Below are 15,859 nucleotides of genomic sequence, written 5' to 3'. Positions count from 1 at the left end.
GGCAATTATTAACTTAAAAACAATTCATATTCATGAGGGCATACTTAGAGGCTTCGCTTTTGCTGATGTGAGATGGGTTGTGTTAGGTTTTTAATTATGATTATGATTTTTAATGGAATAATAATTACTTTTGGTCTAACTTATTATACCAGGTACCACCCTGCTCTGCTAACCATATTACAGTATGTGTAATTGTGTTAAATATTTATATGGGGATAATGCTACAGTAGTCATCTAGTGGATTTTTCAAACTTACTGACATGAACTCTGAATTTAAACTTGCTGACATTTAGTGGGTTTAAATAAACATTGAACGACTTTTGTTGGGTGTACTGTATATATGTGTTCACCAGCCAAGTAGCAACTGTCACTTCTGTACTCTTATTGTATATATATTGACCCCATTGCATATCTATAATCATGAAAGTTGGCTTTGCACATGCAGCTTCTATCCATATGAAGTTCAGAAAGTTGTGCAATTTAATCAATCAATGGAGGAGCTGAGACCTGCTGTTCCATTGCCTGGCTGTTCCTGATCTCACTTTATTAAATTAATATATAATAATGTATATTAATAACATTAAAAAAAATTAACGTTCTTCTTCTAAAATTCATTCTGTAATTAACAAAAAAAATAAAACTTTTTTTTTGGGATAAAGAGATGAGTTTTTTCCAAACAAAATATTTCTATCTTTATTTGGCTGAAAGTATTTTGTCAGGAAGAAAAATCCACTCTTCATCTGAAGAAAATAAGTTTTTTTTTCTTATTAATTATAAAATAAATTTTATAAGAAGAACGTTTAAATTTTTTGACATTATTAATACACATTACTATATATTAATTTGATGAGATTACTTAATTTGACTGGAGGAATAACAAAGGGGACTGAAGAATGGGACAGCAAATCTCGACTCTAAATGGAGGCAAAGCAGGTTCTGCACAATGTTAATATCTTTCTCTTAGATTTCTTTTTTTCTTTTTTGGAAAACATGTTTGGTATCTTCATACATTTATTGCACAAATCCTTTCATTTTTAGAAAGCTTTTATCTTCTCTCTCATCTCTCTCTCTCCCTTATTCCTTAGTCACAATCCATTGAATTCACTCCTCCATGCTGGCGGGCTGCAATAGGCCCTCCCTCTGTCACTCATAATAACCTTAATTATCCATGGTAAGGTTCTACTATGGCTTCTCCCTTGTATGTGTGTGTGTGCGCGCGCGCACGCATATATAAATATAAATATGTCTGGTCTCTCTCTTTAATTTAGCAGAAGGTTCTATAGCTATGAGTAAACCCTTTCTCTATCTCTCCTTTTGAGAGAGAAGTTTTGGTCTTTCGTTCTCTTTTTTTTTTTTTTTTTATTCAACCATGGACAACACAACATTAGGGATGACTACTGGCGATAGAGTGACTAGTGTTATCTTATTTTTAAATTATTAAACAAATACAAAGACTAAAATATATATTTGCCCAATACCTCTAACTCAATTTACCATGTAAAAGGTTTCAAAGAGGGAGAAACCCTGTTTTTTGTCTTGGGTGTTAGCTCATTTATGGTTTATATAAACTCAAATAAACATATAATAAAGTGAGATATTCACATGAGACAAAGAAAAATATCATCAAAGAGTCACAAGCTTCAAGCTCATACGGTGTATGATAATTTTGATGACGTATCATGTGAATGTTTGTATAAGTAAAAAAAAAAAGGATATATATAGTTAAGATTTAATAATTATGCTACTCTTTGCAACTTAATTTATTTTTTTTTAATTTGTTTAGGGAGGGTGGGTAGGTGGAGAGATAAATTGGATGAATTTCTGATCCCACATTGAAAATTTTACAATTCCTCCTCCCACTATGATCTATATATAAATAAAAGCAGCCCGCCCTTGCCCTCCCTCGTTCACACACAACCTGCAAAACGAACAACACCGTTATATCTCTCTCTCTCTCTCTCGCGAGTCGCAATGGCTAGAACCAAACCTTTTGGCATTCTCCTGATCATGACGTGCTTCGCTTTGCTCGACCATTCGCCTGGCTCATGCGGCGGAATTGCAGAGAAAGAGGCGGCGGCGGCGGCCGCCGAAATCCAAGGAATGTTCGTGTTCGGAAGCTCTCTGGTCGACAATGGCAACAACAACTTCCTGCAAGGCTCCCTGGCCAAGGCCGACTACTTGCCTTACGGAATCGACTTCCCTCTCGGTCCTTCTGGAAGGTTCACCAACGGCAAGAACGTGATCGACCTTCTCGGCGACCAGCTCCGCCTGCCTTCTTACATTCCCGCCTTCGCAAATCCCTCAACCAAGGGAAGGTCGCTCGTCCATGGTGTCAACTACGCCTCCGGCGCCTCCGGCATTCTCGACGACACCGGCTCTCTCGCTGTACTAAGATTTTTTCTCTCGTTTTCTTCCCGGCTTCTTTTCTTAATTTCTGGTTCAAAACAGTCATTAATCAAGCTATATATATTATCCAATGTGCGTCTTCAGGGGCATGTGATGAGTCTGAATGAGCAGATCAGGAAGTTCGAGGAGGTGACGTTGCCGGAGCTGGAGGGGGAGCTGGGCGGGGGAAGGAGAGAATCGTTTGCTCGGTATCTGTTCGTGGTGGGAAGCGGAGGGAACGATTACTCGTTCAACTACTTTCTGAGAAGTTCCGGCAACAACGTCAGCCTGGAAGACTTCACCGCCGGCCTTCTCACCACCCTCTCCGGCCAACTCAAAGTGAGTCTCAACTCAAATGAATTGCATTTTCTTCATCAGCTTTTTTTTTTTTTTTTCCCTTTTTTAAATTATCGTACCATCACGGACACCCCCATTGTTCAAACTGAGCTCACGAGATCAGCAGGAGATCTTCTTCATCAGCTTTCTGTCATTGCTCATTTTCCTGTTATAAGCAAACGTATTATTTGAAGAGTGTCTTGATATTTTAAAAAATTAATAACAATTTTTAATAGAAATATTTTATAAAATTTTATTTTATCTTTTAAATCTGTATTTTTGGGGCAAAAATATTAGGCGTACAGGACCAAAGTGGAAATAGCCATAACGGTGAATGCCTCTGCCGCTAGCAAATAAGGCATAGCGTGTTAATGAAGAAGAATCTATACGAATTGCTTAGGTCAACGGGACAGCAATGATGAATGCAAATTTATTGTCAAGCTGACAAATTATAATGGCTATGCATGACCAAATGTTGCTTCCCTCGTTTAATTTTGAATAATGCTATTTGTATGGGTCGAATTTTTACAGAGGGGTTTATAAAAATTTAAATGACTATTTTACCCTCTTCATTTCTTCTCATAAAAATCATTTTATCCTTTCTTCTCCTCTCTCCCCTTCCCCTTCCAGCACTGCCTCGCCACTTGTCACCCACATTGCATCCTCGCTTGGCTGATCGTCGCTCACCTCGCATTTGCCCTTGTCGCCCGCCTCGCCACCCGTCACCTATTGTCGCAAGGGGCGAGACGACCAGATAAGGATGCCCACTAATCAGGCAAGCAAAGATGCAGCAACGGACGATGAGGGTGAGAGGTGGCAGCAAAATGAAGGTTGTGAGAGGTTGTACTAGAAAAGAAAAAGGAAAAGAGACAAGCGGTAAAAGGGAAAGAGAAGAAAGGAGAGAATCCCTCCAATTTATCGCGATAAATTCTCTATTTTGTAGCAAGAACACCTACTTGTAAACCCCCCTTGAAACCCTCTTTGTACGAATAACATGACTCTAATTCTAACTTTTAAAATAATATTTATGTATAAATATATTATATGACATGTTATATTAATATAAATTTATAATTTATAATATATTGGTGGCTAGTGTACAGGAGGATGCCTCCATTTTACCCCTCCATTTGATTGAAGAGTTTTGAATGGTGCAGAAACTGTATGGATTGGGGGCCAGGAAGTTTGTGCTGATGTCGCTGTATCCACTGGGGTGCACCCCAATGGTGTTGGTGAGGCGGCCGGCGGAGAAAGGTTGCATGCAGAATCTGAACATGGCGGCTCATCTCTTCAACACACAGTTGAAGAAATTAATTGACGAGTTGAATCCCCAGTTGCCTGCCTCCAACTTTGTCTACGTCAATGCATACAAGATGGTCAGGGATATCATCAGAGACCCTTCTTCTGAAGGTAATCTCTTTCTCTCCCCCCCCCCCCAGTACAAGACACTTGCACATGATATGGTTAATGATAAGGACAGACTGAGTCGGCAGACCCAGTTGGTGATGATAAATTTGGGCTTTGCAGGGTTTATGAATGCTAGGAGCCCTTGCTGTCAAGTGTCGTCGATAGCGGAAGGTGGAAATGGCGTTTTGTGCAAGAGAGGAGGATCAGCCTGTGGGAATAGGAGCGCTCATGTTTTCTTTGATGGGCTGCATCCAACAGAAGCAGCCAACGCCGTGATAGCCAGAAATGCTTATGCTTCCAACCGGAAGACTGTAGTCTACCCCATGAATGTTGAACAACTTGCTAGAATTTAGATTCCTAGCTAGCTCAGCCTCCTATATATGTGTTGATTAATCTAATCTTAGCTACTTGAATGACATGTAATCTAGGAACCAGATGCTTATCAATGTACGTTAACGTTATTATCAAATCCTACCGTGAGTGTTGCGCCGACTTCAATCACAGAAAGATGTCCTGTAGCTTGCTGCAACTGATTCTATCCTCAAAATAGAAAACAGATGAAAATTGATATGAGAAACTCTTTGACTAAACATTTATTAAGTTATTTCACGAACTTCTGAGACGAGTTGGAGCATGAGCAGAGAACAATACACCACGAGGAATCCCGACTGTCAGCAAATTCTCCGCATGAGCATCCAGACTCTTCATATTTGCTCGGGTAGAGTGGCCTAATACTGGGATTTCCCTTAGGCCAAGTGCGTTCCAATACTTGTACTTGGCAAGTAAATCTCCTCATCATCCAAGTGCTCTCAAAAGGTCCTTGTGGACTGGAAGCTAGAGTACCTTGGCCGGTCTCACGAGATTGCCTACAGCCTACTTGTTTTCTGACAAAGAGAAGGGGCAAGGCGGTGCTTTCAGAAAGACTCTCTACCACACCTGAGGGGAGAAAAAGGGAACATGATTCTCTTCTTCATCGAGAACAAGAGTGGTTAAAATGCAGTAACACATTGCAAACAAATTGTGCACTCTATAATCTGCAGCTACAACGAACATGGGTCAAACTAGAGTAAAATAAGATGGTCGAGGCTACTATTTTAAGAGTCTGAACCAGTCTAGTAATCGGCTGTATCTTGATAGTAAATGTTTTCTATGATCCCATTAAAATAAGTTATCCATTTTGCTTAATATGTGAAATGAGAATGACTATGCAGAGCCCTGCGAAGACACTGCAACAGAAATTGAGGTGACTGGTTCAAATACCCAAATTTTTTTCCAAGTAAAGAGGCACTTTAGTATACTTATAAAGGGTAAAGAAGGGTTGTGTCACATAATCGATTGCTACATGCATTGAATCAAACAAGAATTGTAAGGGCATTACAAAAGATAAAACAATAGATAAAAATAATTAACGAGCTAGAATTTATGTAATCAACCTTTCAGCGGAATAAAAGTCTCAGTTTTTTATTTTTTTTTCCCTCTTTGGGAGGTTTAAGAACAGTATTAGTAGTGCCCAGATTAAAGTTTGATTAAATCATTGAATAGGATGCATCAGACATCCAACCAAATCTTGCTTATCAAACACTTGGTACAAATAGTAAATACTAACATCAATACTTGGGCAGGATGCCACAATTCTACTCAATAACAGATTCATTTATAATGGTTTACGACATTGAGAACTTGCAGCAAGAAAATGCTGATTTCTGATAATTCAGCAAGATACTAAACCTCACCTCTGCTGGTGGTAGTGGAAGTCTGGTGTCCACGTACTCCATGAGCAATTCTTAAAGGAGTTGAAAATTCTATTTCTTGCTTAAAAGGAACCATTTTCATCCACTATTTTTCGTGTCTTTATTGTCTTTATTCTTTTCCAGCCATGATTGCACAAAAATGAGTTTGTCACTCTTTTTGCACATACAGCAGGCAGGAGAATGCCTCTCCCTGACCAGAGAGCCGCCAGGACAACAAGGCAGCCGTCAACCATCCTTTTAGATGATATATTTATGCATTGAGATTGATATGATTTTTTTTTTTTAAATCTTTCTACGTTTGCACAATGTTGTCATCTTAAGAAATCTTCTTTGCATAGACATTATGCATTTATGCTGGAACCACATTAATCACACCCGCTTATCCCATAATTTCTTGCACCCCCTGGGTTTTAGGGAAACCAAAAATGACGTCAGTAGAAAAACCTTTAGCATATAACCCATGCTTAATATATCAGATATAATAGCCAACATTTTATAATCAATATACGATGGAGAGAATTAAACAATGCAGTCACCAACATATTTCAGGCAGAGTAACAGAACGAATTGCATCACGTACAAGAAGGTGATTCTGCAATTTAATAATAAAGGACACTAGAGAAATAAGCAAACCTCTCTCTCATGTGCTCCACAAAATAATCATCATCATTTCTAGGTAGAAGTTTTTGACCTTCCTCTGGTTCTTGAAAACTTTGGTGTCTCTGATCGCATCACTGTTCTTCTAGAAACTTCAACGGGGTCTGTTCTCCTAGTTCTGCTGCTCGGGTATCTTCTATCTAAATTGGTTGCAAGTGAAGTTCTCAAAGACCTCTCAGCCACATATTTTGAATTCCTTCTAATTCTTGCTCTGTTACCTTCGGCATTCCTGGAACGAACTGACCTACTCTCATATTCGTCCTCTTCCTCATCATCACTTGCATGCTCAACATCAGAACCTGACAAGCCATACAACTCCTCGTCCTGTTCATCTTCACTTTTATCAACCTGATCTTCACTCGGCTTACCTTGTGCACTCCCACCTTGCACATTCTGTTGTTTCTTATCTTTTTTCACTGTGTTCATCAGATGGATATACTCATACCTCATATCCATCAGCGGGTGCTTCTCAATCAACAAATCCCTCTTGTAACCATCCCTCAAAACTACAGTATGCGTCCCGATCTTACTTGAAAGATAAAATATCCCAGGATGCTGAAGCAACGCCCTCTTAAACCTTGACCTCAGTCCCAAGCACTCTCCAAAGCACAGTACATTCTCTCTCTCAGTCTTCTTCGAAACAAGAAGATGCAGAAACTCGTGGAGTACCGCGACTGCCCATTTGTCAGCCTCGTCACTCTTGGCTGGAAGATGCAATGCATTTTCATATGGAGAAATGTAAGGCAATTTCTGCCACTGATCAACCCACTTCTTGAACTTCTTATCCATCTCAAAACCTCTCGAATACTGTAAATGGAATTCAATAAGCTTACCTTCAGTTGCCTTCTTCTCCATCGCTGAAACAGCCAGTTCACTGCTCCAACACACCAATTCCAATGAGGGATCAGAGCCACCAGTGATCCGAAAATAGTCCGGAGCTTCAGGGACAATTGTTTTGGCGTAATCTTGGGGTAAACCTAGATCCCGTTGCAAGCGATGGATTAGGGGCAACGGGATTTTGCGAATTCCAGTCAACATCAACAGCTTGAGGAGCCGGTCGGCCGAATCTTGCTTGTGAATTTCACTCTGGTAAATCAACTGCTCCTCGGCATCTAGCCCTAGGGTTTCGGGAGTGAGTTTGACGTGCGGGTGGATTCCGATCCCACCAGGGAGGAATTCTTCGAAGACGGACTGGTATTTCCGGACGAAATCGATGGGGCGGATGGGGAGACCAAGGGCCTGGCTGTTGGTGGCGATGATAGAGAGCGGGAGGGACTTGGAAGGCTCGGACTTGACGAGGTTCTTGAGGTTGAGCAGCGGCGAGAGGTTCCTCTCCTTCTCGACGGCGTGGTCGAGGCCTCGGTCTCGGACCCATTTGATGGCCGCTAGGTCCACCAGTGTGCGGAAGCTCTCGCGGCTGTGGAGCCGACCGGCGCGGCGGCGGAGGAGAGGGCTGAGGATGGAATGCATAGCGAGGAGTCTTCTGGCTTCCTGCGTTCGGAGAAGACGCAAAGGGGAGGGTTTTGCGAGGGCTTTTGGTTCCGGTTTAATTGTTGTGCTAATTGCGTATGGACCCCTTAACTATAGCTTATTATGACTTAGTACCCTTGAGGTTTTACTTTTAAAATTTAGACCTTCCATAGTCCATACCCTGTCTCGGAAAAGGAATGGCCATTCACGGTTAAATCAATGCAAAATGTTAAAACAAAAAATGTTTAAAAAATAAAAGATCTTAAATGAAAATTATTGAGTATGTTTGATAATTTTGTTATAGTTTTTAGATAAAATTATAAATAAAATAAAATTTAGCATAATGACAAGTATGATATTTTTAGGTTAATTATAATAAAAAAAATCATTAGTTTAAATCTTGTTAACGTAATTTACTTAAACATAATTTAATTACATAAAAGAGTATTATTGAAATTTAAAAAGTTTAATAAAATTTCAATTTTAATAACGCCAAGTGGTGGTTTGTTTATATAATAGAATAGATGATTGTTTTTGCTTTTAATATATCTTTTGTGTAAAATATTGTTTACATCTTTTGCTTTTAAAGATTAAATAGTAATTAAAATTTTTAACTTTTTTCTGCAAGTTGTTTTTTAAATTATTAAAATAATAAAGAAAATAAATTGTGTAAACTTTTTTCACATTTGGCATATTATTACTAATGTTAAAATCTATAATTTATTGAATAAGTTAGGATAGCATGTTAGAGTTATATAGTAATATAGTGTCTGGTGAGTTATTACTAGTCATGCATGTTTTGATAGCATGTTTATCACTCATCATTTACCACGATTACAATTGTATTGCACATTCTTGCTCAATCCTCCATTGCCGCTCTCTTTGTCTACGGAACAGTTGTGCCGATGCATCAATGCTCTTAAGGCTTTCGATCGAGGACAAGCTCCAGATGCCTCTAGAGACTTGGAAGGAATTTCACGCCTAATAAGAGTGTGTAACTCTTGAGCTAAATTGCTCAAATTAACCTATTTGTATATTTTGATATTTAACAAAATATAATTTTAGTAAAATTATTTTTAATATATCTAAATCCCCAAATAAATTTTTGATATCTTATGGTGGATAACATATTTTAAATATTATAATATTTTGTGTATTAAAATAAATAATAAATACTATTTGTTCTAAGTGAAAGATTAACGCATTATAAGGAGACATATAAGAAAATATTTTCATTTTAGAAAACTTTTTTTGATATTTTGATAGCTAATATTCATTATTGTTAAAATGATTTTTAATGAATTTTTCAATAAATATAAGATATATATTTTGAGAATGGTAAAATCGCTAAATCTCGAATTTGTACTAAATTCAAAATTTTATTTTCTTATTGTTATGGATTTTAATTTTTTTAGATTTTTTATTGAATCCAAATGGGGTGTACTTTCTTATTTACATTTATATATTAAATTAAATAAAAAGTAAAATATAAATATGTTATAATGTATACATGCTATTGATCGTGTCATCAAACAAATCTAATTTTTCTAAAAATCTGGACTAAGAGTCAACTCTCAGTGATGGACAGTCGACTGTGGGTTTTGTAGAATCAACCCAGTCGAAAGCAAGTTATGCAGAGTCGACTTGACAACATTGGTGTATTTCGAAGAGTCAACTCTAGCAGTGGAGAAGTTGACTCTTATATAACTAGAATCAACTCCCAATTAAAATGGAAGTCGACTCTTGTTTTAAAACAATCAACTTCCAAACTCCAACGGTCGGATTTTTCTACTTGTTACAGATCCATTGAAAACTCAAGTATATATATCAATAAGAGTTTTTTAGAGAAGGCTAATGCACTATCAATATCTATTATTCTAAAGCACATCTAAGCTCTCAAGATCTCATTCAAAGCAATCTAAGACTCAAGCTATAAAGATCAATCCATTTAGAGCCCAAGCTAAAAAAGAAGTTTTATTCTTGTTAGTAATTCTTGTATCATTTGTATATTTATCTTGTAATACTTCTTCTTGTATTCATATTCATATTAGTCCAAATATGATGGACATATGATTGTTTATTTATATTAATTATGGATTGTAAGTGGCATCCTAGAGCCCGTTGTAATCTAGGTGAGTTGTATTAATTTTCAGGGTGAGCTAAGGGAAAAATCTCAGTATGATGTAAAAATTTCCTAGATGAACTTGTTGAAAAACTTAGATGTAATTATAGTAGAATCTCAAGTGTTTGGTTGACTTTGAGAGAGTGGACGTAGATGTTGGAGACACCGAACCACTATATATCTTATGTTAATATTGTAGTTATTTATGTATTTATATTGCTATCACTTCCAAACAACATATATATATATATATTTATAATAATTTTTTTTTGTGTATAAAAAAAGCTCAAGAGTTTGAAAATGGAAGAACTCGGTTTAATAAATTTTTATAACTCAATTCACCTATCTTTTAAATGGCCATTGTGTCTTGAGGACCAACACCAACAACCTGCATTTCTTAATAATAAAAACATAATACGGAAGTTTTTATCTAAGAGATTTTGTACGTGCAAAATTTTTCTTTTTTATACAATAAAAAAGTTATACAAACAAATTTGTTTTACTATAGTTTTGTATAAAAAATTTAAAAAGCAAAAATTTGTTTGTTTGTATAAACTTCCATGCAATTTGGCTGTAGAGTAATATCTGTTTTACTATAGAAATTTTATATATATATATATATATTTTAACTCTGGGTGAATGTTCTTGGCTTATACAAGTTTTGTTCTTCATATATCCTTATTTACTTGCAAATTTGCTCTTGTTATGATACCTCTGCCTCTATTCCTTGCTCTATTTGACTACAAGCACGTTGGACGAGCCAACAAAGACATGAACAGTAGATCGTGATGATAGTACTGTCAATCATAGCAAAAATCGCTATGGGAACGTCTTACCCTGTATGTTCTTATGTTGCTGTTTCTTTTATATTCTTTCTTTTTTTCTTTTTTAATTTGGGAAACTAAAATCATTGAGTTCATATGATGAGACACAAATGTACTGAAATTCATTATTGTTCAGTTGACAACAATGGGGTTGCACTTAACCGGCATAGGGAGTACAGACCATCAACCAGGGATTATAAGCTTCATTGTAGTAAAAACTTGTATATCCCTCTCTCTTTTACTATCCAAAAATGTCACTCTAGCGCACATAAACTTGATAGTAAACTTGAACATTCTTAAGCTTACACCTTTGTGATGACTCTTCCAATTGTAGACTCCTTCATGCGAAAGCATTTCTCGATTTATTGCCACACAAGGTCCATTACCTCATACATCTGATGACTTAATTGTGGGAGATGATAATGATGGAAAATTTTGATATATTTGGTATATTTACATATCTAAAATGATAATTGGGTGAATGCGAAATTGATTGAAAATTTATTTTAGAGACATGTGCGATATAATATATATTATAAAAGTAAATGAAAGAAAAAAAATAAGAGGTGTATTATGCGTATACTATACATGCACTATGCACGTATAGGTTGTTGATTGATTGACACTGTGTGAGGCGCTTTGTGTGCAAATGAAAGTGTGGGCGACTGTAAAATTAATAATGCAAGATACTATTTTAATAGTATAATATATATTATATATAAGAGGGTCATATTTAAATTATATTGTAAAAATATTTTATATATATATATATATACATATAATTGAGGGAAGTAGTTGAAGCCTCCCACATCTTCTCCCTCTTTCTCCTTTATTTCTTCTTCTTCTATTTTCTCTTCTTCTTCTTCTTTTGAAAAATAAAAAAAATACATAACAAAATATTTTCATACTCTTCCAATTTTAATAATATTTAATTGGTATTTTAATTTGTTATTGGACTTTGAAGTTTATACTAACTTCTCAGCGTATAAATCGTTATATCCTGAAAAATAGATGCCAAGCAACCAACCTCTAGCACATTTAGTGAAGTGGCGAATCTATTTTAAAGAAATTGTGTGTTACACATGCATTGATTTTATCATCCCTTTATATATTATTGTACTTTTATTTTTCCGTACAAAGTACTGTATTATTTCAATATTTCTCTGCTAGTTTAAATATAATATTATAATTATTATTATAATTATATATTTGAGCAATAATTATAGTATTATAAATATAATTATTATTTAATTAATAATATAATTATTTTATTATGATTGGCTAACAATGAAAATGAAAGGCATAAAGTACAATACCTTCAAGAAAAATTTTATTATATTTTTCTAACAAATAATCCAGAATCGTTGCCCTATTATTGTGATGCTCACTCAGTTGATTGAAAAGGAGGTATTCAAATATGTAGAGTTCATGGTAGCACTTGTAATTTCTATAGTTCTTCACATCGTAAGTCATAAGTTGGTATCAATTCACTTCTCTAAGGTTGAATTATGGTATGAAGAATCATACGTAATAATAAAAGGATTATATGTTACATACATATTTTCAAGTGTCGCTATAAAACAAGTAAGAGACTATTTTCAAGCAGAGAATGGCCCTAGAGAATTTGGTAACATCTCCATTGTCACTAAATGAATAAAAAAAGATGACACTGGATTTGTGTTGCGCCATTTGGAAGTGAAATACAAAGAGGCAAGTTACCTTCCTCGTAATAAATCTAACCTTCATTCCTCCATCTAGCCAATTCCTCAAGAATTCATCTCCTCAAGCTACTAGCCTTCAACTGTTCTGTTGTAATAACAAACATGGAGCCATGCCATGTTTGTTACATTGGGGTTGCTTGGAATGACTGATCGCACATCATATTATGGTTTCAAATCTTTTGTCCGGTTGTTATTGATGAACTGGGACATATGGCCTCATGGAGCCATTAATAATGTGGAATTAGTTCATGATAAATGGAATATAGATCAAAGCCTTTCATTGGTTGTGCCAAGCCGATTTCTACTTTGATATTCTGACAGTTTGTTCTTAGAAAAGGCCACTCGTATTTTTAGTTTATTTGTGTTTCTGATTTGCTATCTTATTTAGAGTCTTAATTGTGCATATGTAAAGATTTAAAAGGGAAATGATTAACATATTCTGTCTTCCTTACTGTTTATATCTGTATATTTGTAGCAATCAGAAGTTCCACAACACTCTGCTTTGCATATTCACTATCTTGAATGGCCAGACTATGGCTGTCCCAAGGACACTGTTTCTGTTTGAGAAATCATAAAAAGAGGTTACATTTTACCACCCAGTCTAGGACCAATAGTGGTGCACGGCAGGTTATCTCATGTTTAATGCATATCCTCTTGGACCTCTTGGTCTTCAAGGAGCAACTTATCCATACATTCATGAAACATTCTCTTTCTTGTGTAGTGCGGGTATTGGGAGAACTGGAACATACTGCGCAATTCACAATACGATCCAGAGAGTTCTAGCTGGGGATATGTCTGCTTTGGACCTTTTTAATACTATAACCATGTTTAGATCACAGAGAATGGGGATGGTACAAACACGGGCACGTTGTGTTCTTGCTTTTGCTGTTTTTTTTCAATTCCTGCCCTATCTTTAGCTTCAATTTCATGACTTCGGACTCAGCTTAAGAAAATATGGATTTCAGCAGTCCATTTTCTCAATGCAAATAGAGTACAAGTGATGGGCATACAGTTCCATCGATCAAGATGAGAAAATTTAGCAAAGATCCTCATTAGAGTTAGCATTGACAAAATGCTTCCTCAGCGATTTTTCTGTTTGTTAAGCTGAGGAGAACAGAGACAAAAGGGAATACCTACCATCACTGCCATTTCAGTCTGTGGTGTTGGATTATCTAATTATTTTGGAAGATAAGGAAATGTTATTAGCATAAGGCGAGCCTTACATTTGAATAGGAAGGTCATAATTTGAGTCATGGAAGAATAAGAGACACGCGTATCCAGAAATTTATGTAGGGGGAGACTAAATTTTTTTTGAGATGTAAAATTATACATCACAAATTTTGAGATGGTATGTAATTTTTTTATTAAGTTATTATTAAAAATTAATTTTTTAATATAAAAAATTAATTATAATTGTGAGCTACCTTGGGCTAAAGCCAAGGATAGCTTATACATAATTCGCCAATGATAAGAGAAATGCTGCATACACATACGACCAATTGCAAAATTAGGACCTTGAATTGGGAAAAGGAGATAAAAGTTTCAAATCTATATATTAAATTTTTTTGCCATTACTTAATTGTCTCCTGTCTTTTTTTTTTATTTCAAGGGAACAAGTGTTAGAGGACATAATAATTTACATGCACAACATCAAGGAGTCAAGGGTACTCTCACATTGCCCCGGGAGGGGGTTGCCACTCTCACATACATAGATGTAGTTTTGCCCCTGCATAGGACTCTCTCCTAACTCTTGCGAAACATGGACTTGGAGCCTCTTGCATTGGCCCTTTTAAGAACTGTTATAGGCAAGTGAAGGAATTTGTTAAATGGGCAGAGAACACAACTTTGTTAGTTCTTTTTCTTGGTACATTTTGTTAGGTTATTGTCCTAGGTAAAGTTGGAGAATCAACCTTAACAAAATTTATGTTGTTCAGTAGATAATAGTATTGCGCTGGTTATATAAGTCGTACAGAGACCAAAACAAAAAAAAGAAGAGAAAATCCATATAGGAATTGGTGCATAAAATGCATAGGATCAGCAGACCTAGGCAACAGATATGACCTTAAAAAAAGACCTTGAGTCTTGAGAAATCAAAGTTGGCTGTTCTTATTCTTTTATGCATTTACTTTTCAGATGCTACCCTGTTGTTCACTTTTATTTCTTCTTCCTCTGTTGATTCTGCCGTTTCTCTCTCTAGGAGCAATACTATTTCTGCTACAATGCTGTAGTTGATGAACTTCAAGACCTCATCTTCGAGTCCAACGACAAACAATTTTTATGGCCGCACAGTTCAGGTTCCTCCCACACCACACATGCTCTGTAACTCTATGTTGACAGCTTCTTGATTTTCTGTTTTTTTTTGCGTCTGTTGCTCTCTAGCAGGCCTTGCTAATGTAACCCGAATTGTTGAATGCAGCTGCAAACAGAAAATGACCATATGTTTGATCAGAAGTCGAGAGCAAGTTTCGCAGCTTCATCGGATTGGTTTGAAGTGCCATTCTTCAGCAGCAAAAGTTGATGTGCCATTGTTCAAGTACACTTGTTTTTTGTTCACCAACTTATATCTCCACTTTTGGTGCAGATTTGAGTTTGCATTACCAATTAGTAGTTCTACCGACAATTGGGAGAATTTACTTGACAACAAAATTACATGATCCGAATATTTTTTTTTTCACATAACAGAAGCAAAATAAATATTATAAACCATAAGTTTATCTAATACGATCGTGGGGGTTTATTCTACCATTATTCTTAAAATGTTCAACTAAATTCAATATAACATAATTTGATTTTTTTTTCTTGCCCCTGCACTCAAAATATTCTCGAGAATCTTTTCGATTGGATTGTTTCGTACACAAGTCTACCTCGTGAGGATCGAGCTTCACTAGGATCATTCTTGACCTTTGTTTTTTTTTTATCTTGAAATGATATAAAAGCAAGTATGAGCCACAAGACTCAACAAGTGTAATTTTATAACGGACACAATTAATAAGAATTGAAACAAACGACGAATTACTTATTTACATTAAACACATTTATGTTATGCTTCACAACATTATGTAAAATTATATGCATAAATGCACACATGGCCCTTGAGACCCACGTAAGTCATGCCAACACTCAAAACCTAAAAATGCGTACTTGACTTATGGTCCTATACCTACAGATATAAACACGAAATATTAA

The 15,859-nt window shown here is 36.0% G+C and overlaps 2 protein-coding genes and 1 pseudogene across 3 annotated transcripts; 2 read left to right on the top strand and 1 right to left on the bottom strand.

The window, feature by feature from the left end:
- The first annotated feature begins 1,917 nt into the window (after window positions 1-1,917).
- On the top strand, window positions 1,918-4,626 carry LOC127800563 (GDSL esterase/lipase At1g29670-like). Its single transcript, XM_052335253.1, has 4 exons — window positions 1,918-2,385; window positions 2,491-2,724; window positions 3,879-4,131; window positions 4,249-4,626. Exons 1-4 carry the CDS (start codon window positions 1,972-1,974, stop codon window positions 4,479-4,481), a joined length of 1,134 nt encoding a protein of 377 aa, XP_052191213.1. The 5' UTR covers window positions 1,918-1,971; the 3' UTR covers window positions 4,482-4,626.
- LOC127800561 (protein WHAT'S THIS FACTOR 9, mitochondrial) lies at window positions 4,554-8,062 on the bottom strand. Of its 2 annotated transcripts, none has more exons than XM_052335251.1 (2): window positions 6,513-8,062; window positions 4,554-5,064 (listed from the first exon to the last, which is right to left on the bottom strand). In XM_052335251.1, the coding sequence occupies exon 1, from the start codon at window positions 8,004-8,006 to the stop codon at window positions 6,552-6,554; it is 1,455 nt and encodes a 484-aa protein (XP_052191211.1). In that variant the 5' UTR covers window positions 8,007-8,062; the 3' UTR covers window positions 4,554-5,064; window positions 6,513-6,551. The 2 variants fall into 2 exon arrangements, with proteins under 2 accessions (XP_052191211.1, XP_052191212.1); XM_052335252.1 differs by lacking the exon at window positions 4,554-5,064 and adding an exon at window positions 5,106-6,282.
- Window positions 8,063-8,349: 287 nt separating this feature from the next.
- On the top strand, window positions 8,350-15,327 carry LOC127799643 (protein-tyrosine-phosphatase PTP1-like; annotated as a pseudogene).
- The last annotated feature ends 532 nt before the right edge of the window (window positions 15,328-15,859 follow it).

This window comes from Diospyros lotus, chromosome 4 (genome assembly GCF_014633365.1).
Source record: "Diospyros lotus cultivar Yz01 chromosome 4, ASM1463336v1, whole genome shotgun sequence".
In the NCBI taxonomy this organism is placed as follows: domain Eukaryota; kingdom Viridiplantae; phylum Streptophyta; class Magnoliopsida; order Ericales; family Ebenaceae; genus Diospyros; species Diospyros lotus.
The sequence above is the reverse complement of the archived record's forward strand: the minus strand, read 5'-3'. Positions and strand labels throughout refer to the sequence as shown.

What these genes read in the sequence shown, in the direction of transcription:
- LOC127800563 (XM_052335253.1), top strand. Translation starts at nt 1,972, where the DNA reads ATGGCTAGAACCAAACCTTTTGGCATTCTCCTGATCATGACGTGCTTC. An exon ending in ACGACACCGGCTCTCTCGCT is followed by an intron (nt 2,386 to 2,490) that starts GTACTAAGATTT and finishes GTGCGTCTTCAG; the next exon opens with GGGCATGTGATGAGTCTGAA. An exon ending in CAGAGACCCTTCTTCTGAAG is followed by an intron (nt 4,132 to 4,248) that starts GTAATCTCTTTC and finishes TGGGCTTTGCAG; the next exon opens with GGTTTATGAATGCTAGGAGC.
- LOC127800561 (XM_052335251.1), bottom strand. Translation starts at nt 8,006, where the DNA reads ATGCATTCCATCCTCAGCCCTCTCCTCCGCCGCCGCGCCGGTCGGCTC.